Below are 15385 nucleotides of genomic sequence, written 5' to 3'. Positions count from 1 at the left end.
AAAGATTTCAAATCAAGAAGTACCTATAACATTAACAATGATTAAATATAACACTATATTTGGTAGAATTTAATACATCCTGTAATGATTCTTTATAATCATAAATCTATTAGGTTATATGCTTACATGTTTGTATAAAACAATTCTTATTTTTTTAAGATTATAACACAACATACTGACTAATTATAGCAAATAAAATTATGTTTATAATTGTAAGTTATTTTAGAAGTTTATTCTAGAACCACGAAAAAGCGGCTTAGTCGATTTATAAAAATGTTATATGTTACGATAGTTTATTGTTTCAGGGTCGAAATTAGTCACAAAAAATATTAAACTGTTGCAATAGACAATAAATGATTACTTCAATAAAATATATTTGGCTTTAATGCTTATTAAAATTACCACTTACACTATGCAACAAATACATACATGATGAATAAACGCGATGGATCTTCTAGATATTTTAAGGCGGTCGTAAGTCGCTTGAGTATAAATACCTATATTTGTATTATAATATTTGCATATAAATGTATCGTATAAAACAATGATGTTCTCTTGAAAAGTAGTAATTAAACGTCGTCAGTTTGAATTTTTTAACACATTCCATTTCAACTTATAATAGAAACAAGTCCTTGCTTATGTCTGGAGCGATTAAGTTATGTATGATAAAATAGGATACGTCTTGTTTAAAAGACACGTCAAATAATCACCCTTCGCAATTGTTCGTTTCAATGAACTAGTTATCTTACAAGACGAACGACATAAAAAGTTGCTTCGTTACAAATGGATGCAAGGTTGAGTAGCGCCTAACAATTAATGTAAAGAGAATTAACGAAGAATCAACGAAACCACGCCAATACCTACAGGTGTGCTCGACGCGTTTCCGTCGCATCTAGTCTGTCCCGTTTCTTAAAGAGCAACAAGTTCAAACAATTAATACCACCGACGGAAATATCCACCCATAATCGGCCGAGCTTCCCTTCCATTATCAAAAATTACTATTGCAATTTGAATTCGCTGGGCGGGCATGCGACGTGATCGCGTTGCAACCCACATTGTCTTTTTCAAATTAAATGCTATATCGAGATGTTTAGGGCCCCTATTTGGGTATTTCGCGTGTGTTATTACGTATTTCTCTTTCGCAAGTTGTAATCTGAGCTAAGACACGTGTAGGTAGCTATTGTTACGTGAATTTAAAACAGAGCTGTACAAATAGGACGTCCGCACGTTGTATATAATCTATATTTCTGTTAATGACTAGTAACATTCAAGATAAATCATTAATCTATAAATTTTATTTACGGATTTATAGCGACATAATTACAGTAAGTGCTATGATTTTATTTCGTGGCTGAACCACATGATTGATTGGATAGTTAATGTAGTTCAGAAATTTCAACCGGAAATTAAAGTCGAAAACCTTGAAACTGACGACGCGAGACGACTCGATTATATCTCAATACACTTGTATTGAGCAGCGGGAAAGGTTTCAGATGACTTAAATGATCCAAGTTATCTAGAAATAAGATAAATATTAAACATTAAATATTACTTATTATTGTTAATGGACGACATGGTCCAGTGGTCAGAATATGTGCATCTTAAAATCAGGGTCTCGAATTGGACCAGCATAACTGTTTTCATGTGTTCAATTTGTGATTATAATTCATTTTGAGATCTGTCGTTAAAAAATATCGTGAGGAAATCTGCAGGGTCAAATAAAAGTCTGTCACATGCATATATATTTTCGACATCTTTAACAATCATCATCAAGTCATATTCTAGGCAATGTACACAAAACATTAATGAATTGACCACCTAAACCTTCCTCATGAATAACTCCGTCCATTGACGAAAACCGTATTAATTCGTTCGGTGGTTTTTAATTTTGTCACGTTCAGACAGATAGACAGACGCGGGGGCTCTTTGTTTTAAAATATGTAAGTGATAGATAGGTATGTATTTGTTTCCCACTAATAATAACTATACATTTACTATTAGTATGAAAATTGTAATATAATAATAGTTGATATCAACTATTATTAATTTTATGTTTATGTACAAAATAATGAAGTCCTTTATGTTAAAAAATTAGGTTACTATATTTATTTAAAAGTAAAAATAATGCAAATAAGAATTTAAAATGACTATGCATTACTTATTTGCCCATTTGTTAACTGTTTAGTGGAATAATTATCCAAAAGCAGGATTTAGTGTCAGAATCATAGCCAGCTTTACCTTCTTATTAATTTCATCAAACTAACTTTAACTTCGTTGTATTCATTTAACATTTTGATGAATATGATATCGTTATTATTAGTATAGCAGATAGATTTGCGGCCCCAAAAACAAAGAAAGTTTTTCTTACAAGAATCTCATAATATACAGCCAGATTTAGAAAATTAGTAATTATAACCCTCGCGACTAAAGAACGTAAAGCTTCTCGTCCTGCGCCTCATCTCTTTCCGGTTGTGTCGGGTTGCCAATTGGAATGTGTTATTAAGAGAAGTCAGAGTTCATTATCATCGGGTGTTTTTTAGCAATTTTTTTTTCTATATTAATGTATATATTATATGTGTTCCTGTGCGTTTTAATATATTTGTTTACAAACTCAGATGTCGAGGGTTCCTTCGGTTTCTGTTTAATTTTGAAGTAGTCATTATATATATACTTATTTATTTTTATTATTTTCATATAATAGATTAGAAGTAAAAACAAACCGGTAACACAAGTTTCGATTTCGGATTTCATCATATCCTTCCTTCTCAAATACTTTTAGTTTTGTCAATTAATAATTAAAATTCGAATGTTGATGACATTACTCATAAATAAATCAATAAAATTACATATAGATGATAAAGTATTCGTTGATTTTCATGCAGGATATAATATCGTAATTTATTTGTTTTTTAATAAATAACTATGTAATTTAATTGGAAGCAAATTCTTCACAATAGAATTTACATTTCGAACTGGTGATAAAAATTTTTTTCGTTAAATACATATTCAAAAGTACTTGTGAGATCAGATAAATCAAGAAACCAGTTGAAAAAAAAATTTGATTGATTGGTTCATTATATGTTTGTTAAATTGTGACTGTATTTTAGGTAGGTATAAAATAAACCACTCTGTTTTCATAAAATATTTCATATATTTATATACAATCACAACCGAATTGGTTGTTTTGAGGAGTTTTTCCTTAGTATTATTAGTATTAACAACGACATAAAATCTTAAATTATTAGGAATCTGTCTTAGGGTGCTATAACTTAATTATATACAATAAAAGTCTTTGTCTCGGTATAGTTCATATTTTCAAATTACATAAAAATATCATTTAGTGTTTGATGATTTGTAAATTTATAATCAAATGTACGGTACCGCCGCAATCTTAGCTCTCTCTCTATAAATCTATACATTATAAACTATATTAAAAATAATGACTAGATAAAATATTAAAACTTAACCTTAAATGTTAATCGTATTGGAAGCTAAGACAAGGCTATATTAAGGCACAGCGTATTTCAAGTCTTCTGCTAAATATCTAAATGCTTATATGGAACAAATTATTATCGTTTCAGTCTTAGTACTACTGTCTCATCCACGTATGAAATGTAAGCAGTGTTCGGTTCCTCAGTCGCTCGGCGGAATGCATCGATGGGGTCGTTATAGTCCACCATTATCCCCTCTCATTAGGAATATACTGATTGCGCTTAATTAGAGGTTCTCTCAGAGTCCATCGCGCTCCAACGTCCGAGGCCTTCTTCAAGCGAATGCTTGATTTTTTCACAATCAACAAGCCGCTCAAAAGCCGCACTTTGATCACCGTAAATCACGATACCTGGAAAAAAAGATATTTTATTAAATAAAACTTGTTAAAGAAGTCACTACAAACCGAACTTGACTTAGTAAATTCATATAAAATTCCCATGAAAATCCAGCTGATATCACCAGATGTTTGCTCAGTGCTTAGCAAATATTGTAACACGTGTGCTTCCCTCATCGCCCTACTATTTCCTCTTGAGATTTCGTCTTCCGGCACAATAAATTAATGGGCGGCGAAGTAGCCTAATATTTTTTGCGAGTCTTAATTTGAAGTTTTTCAATGGCGCTACCAGATTTAACATGATCTGCGAAGATGGACCATATGGCGAAATGTGTCAGCCTAACTGACCGGATGCTCCGTGTCGATTGGAGATAAATAAACAAAAGTTGAAATTGAAACCTGTTCCCACTTGTTACAAATCAGAACGATCTCTGAGGGACCTGTTTCTATTAGAATACATTTCTTTTTATGTGCAATTTTCTCACATGCGGGAGGAACCACAATAGTTAGAAGTAATTGCTAGTTGACTAGAGAAGTGTAACATGCGGGCCCAATAGGAATTATTAAATCTGATTTTTGTTACCTTTGGTTATTCAAACTCGTTTGTTATAAAAAATCTACCTAGCTATAAATTTTTTTATAAAAGACATATTTCAAGATTCACTTTTGTCAAAGACATTATTTTTTGCTAGCGTTATCTAACAATGAATAGATATAATAAAGCCTAAGCGACGGTTCAATGCGCAGCTATAATAGAGTATGTGTTTACCTTTTGGCTCTAAGGCAAAGGGTCCTAAATCTCCTTTCAAATTGTGCAACATAAAAGCATAGACCTGACCCGCTAGGTAACCGTGACTGACGAATAGGACAAAGAGCTTAGCATATTTTAATATTTACCTGAGCTTTTTATGCAAGATCAAACTCTGCAAATAATTATAACTAAAAATATTTAAGCCCTAAAATACGATGATACATTGATAACGACAGAGTCAACGAAGTCGCGACAAAAATGCAAACTAAATGATAAGATATAACTACCAAAGAACTGGTGCCTTATACCAACAATCTTAAAGGTTCATTCAAAAATATGATAATACTTATATTTTATCATTTTTTTGTAACCTTGCCCTCTTATCTTACACTAAGTTAAGGAAGATATGGATTTTCACGGTCATTTGAACTTTTATATGAACGTTTAATATGATTCAGTTCAGTAACTTGTAGCTACAATTTAAAATATCTCATAATAAAATGAAACCCACCTTAAGTCATTGTTGCTGCCACCAAGAAATAACATCAAGTAATTCTTCATCTTCTGGACTCATCGGCTCATAGGAATCATAAGCATCTTGACAATTAGGCCCTACTGAACTTTCTGATATAAGTGAGGGCGCAGGTGAATGAGATTCTTCAGAAGACGGAGGTGTTTGCGGTCCACTGGCATTCAAACCTAAGCTCATTTGGGTTTCTGAGCACCCCTCTTCACTTTCTTCTAATAAACGTTTTAAGCTCTTTATGTATTCAACAGCAAGTCTCAAAGTATCGACCTTGCTCAATTTTCTCGAAGATCCTCTCCCACCTGCCAAGGCAGCGGTGACACCGGAGGGGATGTGCTGACGAAGTGCTGCAAATCCATTGTTAACTTGTTTCACTCTATTTCTTTCCCTTGCATTTCTTCTAGCCACAGATGCAGGTTGAATTGGAAAAGATTGATGAATATATGATTTCTTTTTACAGCGCGCCGTATCAACTGGAGCTGGCGCCAGACGTCTTGGCGCAGGACTCTGTAATTGCGTTAGCTTTTGATTAACGCCTAGATTTTGGTATGCGTGTATCGCCGCCATGGGCATCGCGAACGTAAAACTGTCGATTGTAGGTCAAGTCGAGCGCACGTGTGCGTGCCGCGGAGGTTGCCGGTGGATTGGCGGAGGTGGCGCGCACCCCCGACACTAAGTAGCGCGAGCGGCGCGCGGCGGCGGTGGGGCGCGTGCCGGGCGCGCGCGCACGCACGGGCCGCGGACCGACCCTCCCCGCCCGCCGCACTGCTACTTGTTGCACGTTGATCAAAATACGCCGGCTCTTATTATGCCATAGAGCTAGCACAACTCGCGCCGCTATTGTTGCACGTTGTTACGCATAATTATCCTGTCGATTACCATGTTCGGTGGACGAGATTCGCCGGTATGATCTATTTAGACATCGTTAGCCAGACTGGACGCTGTAAATGTTCTTGAAACTTATATAGCGTTAATGATTTTAGAGCGCATGTTTTTTTAATGTAATAAGCTAGTTGCTGCTTATTAGAAAATGCTGCCAATGAATATATGTACATCGTACAAGTTATAAAGTAGTTGTTAGTTATAAAGTAAAACTCTTAGGGGTATTAAGTGAACACCTGATAGATTTTATAATCGGCTCCATAATAATCAAGCAGCGCTAGCTAAAATTATCCTTTCCTGTCAAGGAGGCTGATGGCAACTATGCGCCTACGCACCATAGAGCAGGTGCATGTGGGAACATAGAAAACACACCAAAATCGTTCTTAGTTCTTACCGATAAAACTAAAAATTAAGGTAAAAAAGATTATATCTGAAAAGTATTTTATTATAAATATATTTTTTGCAAATTATACTTAATATTATATTTCAAACCCTAATGTAGAAAATGAAATTTACCGTTTAGTACAATTTTATTTATAATTTCATTTACTACATAGGTTTCGCACAAATCATAACTATAATGTAAGTAGGTATGTTGATACGTGTAATAATTAGTAAAATTATTTACCGACATTAATAAAAGGTCGACTATAAATATCGTTATTTAATTACTACGGCATAAGATGCACTTGACTATCCCGACGTAGTTGAATATATTGGCATAATTGGAGCGCGGCGTCAGGTCGCAGGCAGGTGTTCGGCGTGTGCGTAACTATTACAGAATACGTCAATGCTCAATATCTTTCTAACTCAGATGTTATAAATCATAACATAAGGATATTGCATAATATATTTAGATGGAACGTTTAGAAAACAGTTTTTCTTTTATGTTGCAATTGTTAGTATTTGTCTCGTTGGTCTAGTGGCTCGCTTACTAAGGCTACAGATCGGAGACGCGTTCGAATTCTGGGTTGTATAAATATTATACAAATAAATAGTAATTATCTTCCAAAGCGCTATCTATTCTATTAATCAAAATGTATCATATTTTTGTTAAGCTTAATTAACATTTTTAACGAAGGATGCTTGTGATTTTTGTATAGCCCGTTTAAAAAAAATGTCTACGGTATATAAAAATGCAATTGCATTTTTTTAAATGTATATGATATGTATATATATTAATATAGATCAATATCATTTGAGTAATATACATATACTAATCAATCAATATTGCAATTATTTTTTTTAATTTATTAATATAGTCACTGAATATACTTTTGTATTAATGATAATGTTCGGCGCACTCAAAATATCAGTGAACCTTGAGTGGTCTTGAAATGGTCTACGAATTGATGTCACGGAACCTCGTCTTGTTTCGAACAGGTGTTTGGAGTGAGCCGACATTCTACGATACGTCAATAGTCAATCTCTCCTAATTACCCTGAGGTCATACCTTTAAAGATATCGAAAGCTTTTATTTATAACTAATTGATATATATATTTTCTCTCTTATTGCAGACCTAAATATATATTTATTAGTACTGTGGAGTCAGGTTATAGGCAGGTGTGTGGCGTGTGCGACAAATCTGAGGCTACGTTTCACGCCGTTGCAGGTAAATAAGATATTTTCTCAGTTTTTAATTCGTAATGAAATTAATGTGACAGTTTATATACAAAATTAAGATATTTTTTAATTTCGTTTATTAGTAAACATACAAATTACATAAGTTTTTGTGACAAAATAAAATTAATAAAAAAAACAAAATGTACTTAAATAATTAATTATGCTACGTACAATATGTAGATTTCTCTCTGAGGGATGAGAGCGTTTTGTACCTAAAGTTCGATCGACTTACTATCAACAGCCAGTAGCTTATTTTTTTGTCCGCTTTATATGTGTACATATATAATTAAAAATATCGGTGTTTGCTTTTCTTTTATATCCAACCAATTACTATACGATAAATTCGTATATACATAATATATCTAACTTGAGATCGAACTTATAATAAATTTCGGTCAGAAACACAATCGAATTAAGCAATATTAAGAAGTACAGTTTGTGGTTGGGCTATGCGCATGCTCGTCTGGGTAAGTAACACCCAGTCATCATATATTGTACCGCCAAACAGCAATACTTAGTATTGTTGTGTTCTGCATTGAAGGGTATGTGATGCAAGGGACATAACAGATCCTAAGGGTGGTGGCACATCGGTGATGAAACGAATGGTTAATTTTTCTTACTGCGCCAGTATTTAGAGGTGATGGTGACCACTTACTATCTTCGACCTAATTGCTTTTTCGCCTACCTATATTATTACAAAAGGGTACATACTTCCAATTTCCAGAATCCAGGCTTCTACTGAGAATCTTTGACGGAAAAACCCAATAACTTATTTATTGGCCTGATCTGTGGTTTAAGCCCAGGGCTTTGGGATTGGTGGTCGATAATATAACTTCAATTACATTAATAATTAATTAGTACACTCCTGTAGCTCTATCTAATTGTTGTTATACTTAACTCTTCATAAAGCGCTACAAGCGAATGCTAAATAAATAAAATAAATTACGAATATTTTAAAAACTAAATTAACATATGATATAATTTGTGCAATACATATAACGAATAATCATTCAAAAATAAATTCAAGAATACAATTGATTTTCAACCCCTATATCTGTACTCTACTGCCATCTATATTCTACCCTTAACATGCTGTTACTAAAATCGTTGAAACAGTTTCAACCCCGTTATTAATCCCCGGTATTATCTGTAGATGGCGCTGTATACAACCTTTTTTGCAATGACAAACTTTGACAAACACTGCTCTTTATGTAGATGTACTTTTATAATTTAGTCATAACGATAATACAGGACTCATTTTCTTTGTGGTGCGACTGATTATTAAACGCCCATTTGGAATTAGTCGTCACGGGTTCGATTTTTGAATGACCAAATATTAAATAATCTTCTCGTTTTGAGGTTAACAGGTATTATGGATTCGACATTTTATAGAAGTATCTTTGTGTGAGTGTTCGCGTGGATGTGCAAACTTATTATGTGTATATTGTGTATGTTTATTAGTGTGAGTAGTCGTTATTTTTGTAAATAGATTTATATGTCTGTTTTTAAAGAGTCATTTAATTGTAAATGTAATTTTCGTATATACCTCTATAATTTCACGTACAGCTTAGATTAGGAGGTGATACCAATATTCTAAGGGGTCAGGATCGAACCTGCGACTTTTACGTAGCCAGGTGGCCAGTAAATCATTGCGCTGTTGAAGTTTTTTAATGATTTTCGCACATTATGTAATGTGTTAGTTTTTTAGATTGATACCACAAACAGTTTTTTCTATTACCTAAATAAACTGTTTATTTTAAACGGCGAGTGAGCTAATATACTTATAGAAGCAAGCGCTATAACATCTAGGAATTTAAGGTTGTCAACATTATAATAGGTTTATATTCCTCACAGTTCCATTGTCAATCGTCGGTGGTGACCACTTACCACCAAAACAACATAATGATGATATCACCGACGTGTAAATCGTAATGAACACGTGATTATGTTTTCGTTCCAGAAGCATCATATAATATAGTACGCGTGTAGCATTTAAATAATAAAAAACACATAAATGTCGGTGATTACTACCTCTATAGGCGTTGAATCGCAAGTTAATAGTGTTTTACCAGAACAAACCGCCAAGCCAATTTTTTATAAATTAAATTTCATATCCATACATAAACGTGATTATATGTTATGGTAACAACTTAATCAAAGTAATTTAAAAAAATATCTTTAAACACTTTCTATACGTCAATATATGTATTCGATTAGAAATGCCCATTAAATCGATATGATAAGCCATCGAGTGTAGGAATTGATCAAGATAGTTTCTACAACGCGAGAGCCGATATATTTTATAATACGGTAGCTTACGATTAATTAGCGAGAAAACGCCCGCGGTATTAATTCAACGCTTCATATTAACGATTAAAAATACAATATTTATAACACAAATATCTCGATCTGATTCTCGGACCGAATATTACCGCTCAACGGATGAATTATTACGCTAAACTGTCAAAATGATATAAACTATTATCCATTAATATTTTTAATAACCATAAGAGAAATTGCCTGCACGTGTCTCGGAATATTTGAATTTCATTAATCAGTAATTATCGGAGATATATCTATCGCTACGGAGCCTATTAAATACTATACAAGGACGTCAATCGCTTGCGTAATTTATAGATTATTTATTACCATATTACTCGACCCCTGAACATCGTCGAAGATATGACGTTCTAAAGACAATGTGTAATTTCATTCTTAAATTATAATTTAATTGGATTACAAAGAGTCTTACTTAATGGACGGAGGCGACCGGCCACCGTTATCAGAGCTCTTTGATTATGCAGACATTTTCAGTGAGCCTTCATTATAATTACGATGTCATTCGCTGAATTTATTGATATCTTTAATAACCGTGTCGGTTGCGCGTGTTCATTCGTCACAGCTTTGAAAGAGTATGATTCTGATAAAAATTATCGTCAACTTTAAGAGGTACTTGTACATTTTTTTTACCAATAATTAGACTGTAAAGAAATGTTTTACTTTTTTTTTGTTAAGGATATGAAAATTTATTAAAAGATTATAGTCTCTGTAGTTCCACATTCCACGCTTGGATCTTAAACTTATTATTTTATAAAAAAAACAGTTAAAAAAACGAACCAATGTTTATGGTATTTATTCACCATTTATTGTATATTAAGTACGAAGCTCAAAAACTGCTAGTTGCTGTCAGCTGTGATATATTAGTTACAACATACAAGCCAAATAAATGACAATGCGTCGACAGCAGACACAGACAGATTCCGATTGTCATCGAAACAAACTGTGTACTGCGCTCGCGCACTCTAAATTATGCTTAGTTACAGCAATAATTTCTGAAGCCTTCTAGAGGGCTATCATTTACCGAATAACAATCAAAAATAAAAAGCGGCGCATTTATGTATACGGGTATTAGAGTTGTTGCGCGCGAACGTCGTAGTCGAGTGTATAATTTTGCGCATGCTGACACCGAGGCTCTCTAGTGTTGCCATTCAATAATATATCACGCGCGCGCGTACCTCCATAGTGTATAATTCGTATAATTTATAGCATATCTACTAGGAGTAGTAGCCAGACGCCGTTAATAGCTGGTAACCACGCGACATGCGCATTCGTGTACAGTCCGGACCAAAGCGCCCGAAGCGATTGCCTCTAAGAGTAATTTGCGATTCACTCAAATGAACTGTAAATGCCTGCTTCTAGCCTTGATTGTTGGTAATTTTGAATGAGCTAAATATCTACAACTATGTATAAGTCTATGTTTATCGATTTCATTTGTGGAACTCGACAAGTGTTGCTCGTTAAAAACAAAAATATTTATTTCACAATAATCTTTAAATAATAAATAAATAAAAAAACAAAATTCAATAAAAAATATAAGAAATAAATAGCTATCTTAGTAAATATATTTTACGTCGATGTAGGTGCAGCTGAACAGCGCGTGGCAATTTTATTTATTTTCATCATAAAAGTTGGCGCTTCGCGGCAACGTACATAGATACTTTATAGCGCTATCCTCGAAGGTAGTTAATCATTTAATGTTAATAATACCACATACTATTGTGATAGCTTATTTTTGAATGGGAATAGACAAGTCTTATTAATTCATTATCATCATCATCATTTGCTTTCCCTTTAACTCGTTTGTCCGAGGTCGGCGCGGTGTGTTTATATTAGTTTACGAAAAATACCTTGGCATACTTTTGTTCCGGCCGCCTGCCTGTTGTCCACCTTATTGTGAATGCTTCTGATGGTGCTTTAGCTGCTCTGTGCCGTAACAACACGTCACAGAAAACTTATTAATAAATTATTATTATTAAAATTCGAAATTAAAAATATATAATTAATGCCCCCTGACCAATTTCGGCTGAGGCACATTCAACGGAGACTAGCTTGATGTGCAGGAGATGAGTAAATAGTGAGTGCACCAAAGTGTGTTATTCTATCTCCATTACTTACTCTCATAGTCTAATAAGACGGCAATCAAACATGACCGAAGGTGCTTTTCGAGTCATGAGCGTAACTCAAGTCCGGCTTGCTACTCCGATTTATTCAAAAGAATAACTCGGTATTCAGTCCTGAGATTTCACGAGTCAACAGTATAAGCCAGCCACTAGAACGTCAAAGCAGTTAAAAGGCGCTACAAAACCATGCAGTAAAATCAAATCCTACCATCACGATGTCACTGTCACTGTAGCTTGTAAGCTTATTATCTTAAATCAGTATAAAGACGTTGAATATATCTCTTCCCCTTAAAGCTCTACGTATCTCCCAATATACTCGATGATTAATTGAACCTGTCATTACAATTAAGAATTAATTATTTTACGACATCCTTATTTTAAAGGTTCAATTTTATTTCTTGTACGTAGCATTGAGTCTGATTTATGTTAACAATTTCAATTTAGACGACGACGTAACGATTATCGGTGTTTAAGGTGTTATGTCAATTAACTCGAGCTCATCAGAATTCGCCATAAAACCATAGCTATGTAGAAATTCAAGGGACTTTAATTCGTAAATTGGTGAGCAAAATTTTCATCGAGTAATTTCAAGGAAACTGGAATCCCTAAAGACGACTCATTAATAAAAATCAAAAAATATTTTATTCAAGTAGGTTTTTACAAGTACTTTTGAATTATCATTTTACAGGATAATATTAAAAGTAAAGCCACCACCTGTTCGGAATGTAGATTCTAGAGACTATAATTCTTTTCTAGCATTTCATTTACAAAGTTATGCCAATCAAATACTATTAAATTTATATATATCTTGGCTCAAAGTCAATAAGTACTAACTCCACGCTATTTTATCATCGATATAATCTTGTGTTGATTAATAAATGTCTTATTTATTATTATTTTTTATCAATGATTTTAATTTATTATTTGACAATACAAATATCTATTATATATCTATTATATTTATTATAGTAATGGATACCTTGCTCCGGGAAGGATTCTTTAAAACTTAATATATTGGAATCTTATTAGCACTAATATGTTCGTCTGTTGTTTTTATTGAACAGGTGTGTTTCAGTTATACTTTTTACGACGGTCCCGTTAGCGGGTGTCACCGGTTTTGGTCAAAGCGGCTACCGATCGTAACGATGTTATAAATTAAAACGTTTTCCTTTATCGATTACACAAAGTTTTCTTAAACGAAAATGTTATGAAACAACACGAATAACTTTGTATAACATATTAATTAATATGATAATCAAATATGTCTTTTGCTTACGAAGAGTCTCGTATTATGGTGCATTATGAGCTTGATAAATATTTATACGTCTGATATACTGTATATTTTTTTGAGGTCAAATGATTTAATGAAAGTGGGTTCACGAAATTCAAATGTTATTTGATTGAGGTATCTTTGCTAAATGCTTAAAAGCTATTTAGTATACATTTAGATTCTAAGCAGTCTGAGATCGTTTCGCTACAGGCGTAGACCAGCCTATTGTTGCGCCACTGCCTGCTATTGGCGGCCGTATGCGTAGTGTTCGCAGCGTTCCTCCAATCACGGCAGCAGGTTCTAGTTAGGCATAGATATTTGCAATCGTTTATAGACCGACTTCGCGCATGCGCGTAGTGCCTATTTTAATCGGTACCTAAGATTTCTAATACGACTCGCGGCACTTATTGGATGATGTGGGAAGTATAATCAAATTAGATGGTAATGCAAATTTAGGAATTAATCTTCTAAGAAGCGTTTCTAATACGTGCCGTATTAGAAATATTCAGGTGTCAGAAATAAAATAAATACCAATTAGAATATTAAAATAAAATATCCTATTTCTCTTCTCTTATTAGACTTTAATGAAAAGAAAGGAACTACATCCAATAAGTGATCGTACACAAAGATAACAATTATCATTTTACAAAGATTAAACGCCAAAATAGAGTATTTAATTCTTACATTTAACATGCAATTTTAATAAATCTATACAGCGAGTCTGTCCGTATGTATGTTCTAAGCTATCTCCTACGACGTCAAAAATAAATACACAAACTTGAAATAAAATTAGCGTATTAAATTTGCAACTTGATACCCGCTATGTAACGCTGCACCCCAGCTTTGTCCTATAAATACTTGTTGGAGTTCTCGTCTCATTAATTCATTCTCACCTTATATTTCTTGCTGGTTCTATGGTGGTTTATTTGTCAAAGCAAGTGATAGCCATCTCGAGATACGTATCTGCATTTACTTTGCATCAACGACACTTACGAAATTACCAAGATTAGTAATATTTTTTAAAATGTTTTTCGTATTCTTTCTTTCTTTATAAATTTTATTAAATATTATATGTAATGTACTTAATTGAAAATTCAGTGGTGCTTGCCCGGGCTTGAACCCACAATCATCGATTAAGAATCACACGTTCTTACCACTAGGCCATCTCGGTTTTTAGGAAACAGTCGACTTTAGTCATTAATTCTAATTGTATGTCGAAACATTATTATAACGCACAGATAATTTGACGACATGACGTAACTGTACGTTGGCCTATTGCTTAATTTATACAGCTGCAGATATTTGAGATGAAATCCAAAGTCTGACCTTTTTATGAAATAGATAAGCGGACGGACCGCCTGATGGTATGTGGTCACCACCGTCCATAAACATTGGCGCTGTAAAAAATATGAACCACTGCTCACATTGCGAATACGTCACCAACCTTGGGACCTAAGATGTTATGTCTCTGACGTCACTTACACTTCAATGCAGAACGCAACAATACTAAATATTGCTGTTTGGTGAAGGAATATCTGATGAACCTGAACGTACCCAGGAGGGCTTGCACAAAGCCTTACTAATAATTTAAATAGTAAAGGCCTCAAAATTGATTACATTTTTCGTTAAATAAATTATTAGACTTTATTTAGCAATAAAGTATGCAAAGATCCATGGTCCCACGTCTGATCATCCTTCAGTCTTATTGGGTCGCCGTTCCGTTGTAATATGTAATTACTTACTGAGTAAAAAGAGCGCTGAGTACATACATACTGTAATATATTCTGCACAATTAGCTAGCTAGTTCAAAAGATTGGGCATATTGGCTGTTATAAACTAGGACCAAAATATTGATTGAATATATATGATATATCTGAAAGACATATAAACTGGCGACGATACACAAAAATTCTGATTTTTCATCATTATTTTAATTTAAATGGGCTTAAAAGCATAAGTTACGTTTTAAAATTAAGCTGTCCTCTAATAGTACTTACAACCTTTTGCACATACCGCAATATTTACATTTTGCACATACCGCAATAT

At 33.6% G+C, this 15385-nt stretch overlaps 2 protein-coding genes across 2 annotated transcripts in view; one reads left to right on the top strand and one right to left on the bottom strand.

Annotated features, from left to right (window-relative positions):
* LOC126781668 (uncharacterized) overlaps window positions 1-15385 on the top strand; it is a 396382-nt gene that overhangs the window by 297896 nt on the left and 83101 nt on the right. The window lies entirely within an intron of this gene.
* On the bottom strand, window positions 3215-5734 carry LOC126781748 (achaete-scute complex protein T3-like). The gene is made up of 2 exons (XM_050506779.1): window positions 5089-5734; window positions 3215-3841 (listed from the first exon to the last, which is right to left on the bottom strand). Exon 1 carries the CDS (start codon window positions 5674-5676, stop codon window positions 5095-5097), a length of 582 nt encoding a protein of 193 aa, XP_050362736.1. The 5' UTR covers window positions 5677-5734; the 3' UTR covers window positions 3215-3841; window positions 5089-5094.

The sequence above is a fragment of the Nymphalis io genome, chromosome 4 (genome assembly GCF_905147045.1).
Source record: "Nymphalis io chromosome 4, ilAglIoxx1.1, whole genome shotgun sequence".
Classification (NCBI taxonomy): domain Eukaryota; kingdom Metazoa; phylum Arthropoda; class Insecta; order Lepidoptera; family Nymphalidae; genus Nymphalis; species Nymphalis io.
Note: the sequence above shows the minus strand (reverse complement) of the source record. Positions and strands in the feature narration are given on the sequence as shown.

Bases quoted from the DNA above. Each gene is read 5' to 3' on its own strand.
- LOC126781748 (XM_050506779.1), bottom strand. From the start codon at position 5,676: ATGCCCATGGCGGCGATACACGCATACCAAAATCTAGGCGTTAATCAA.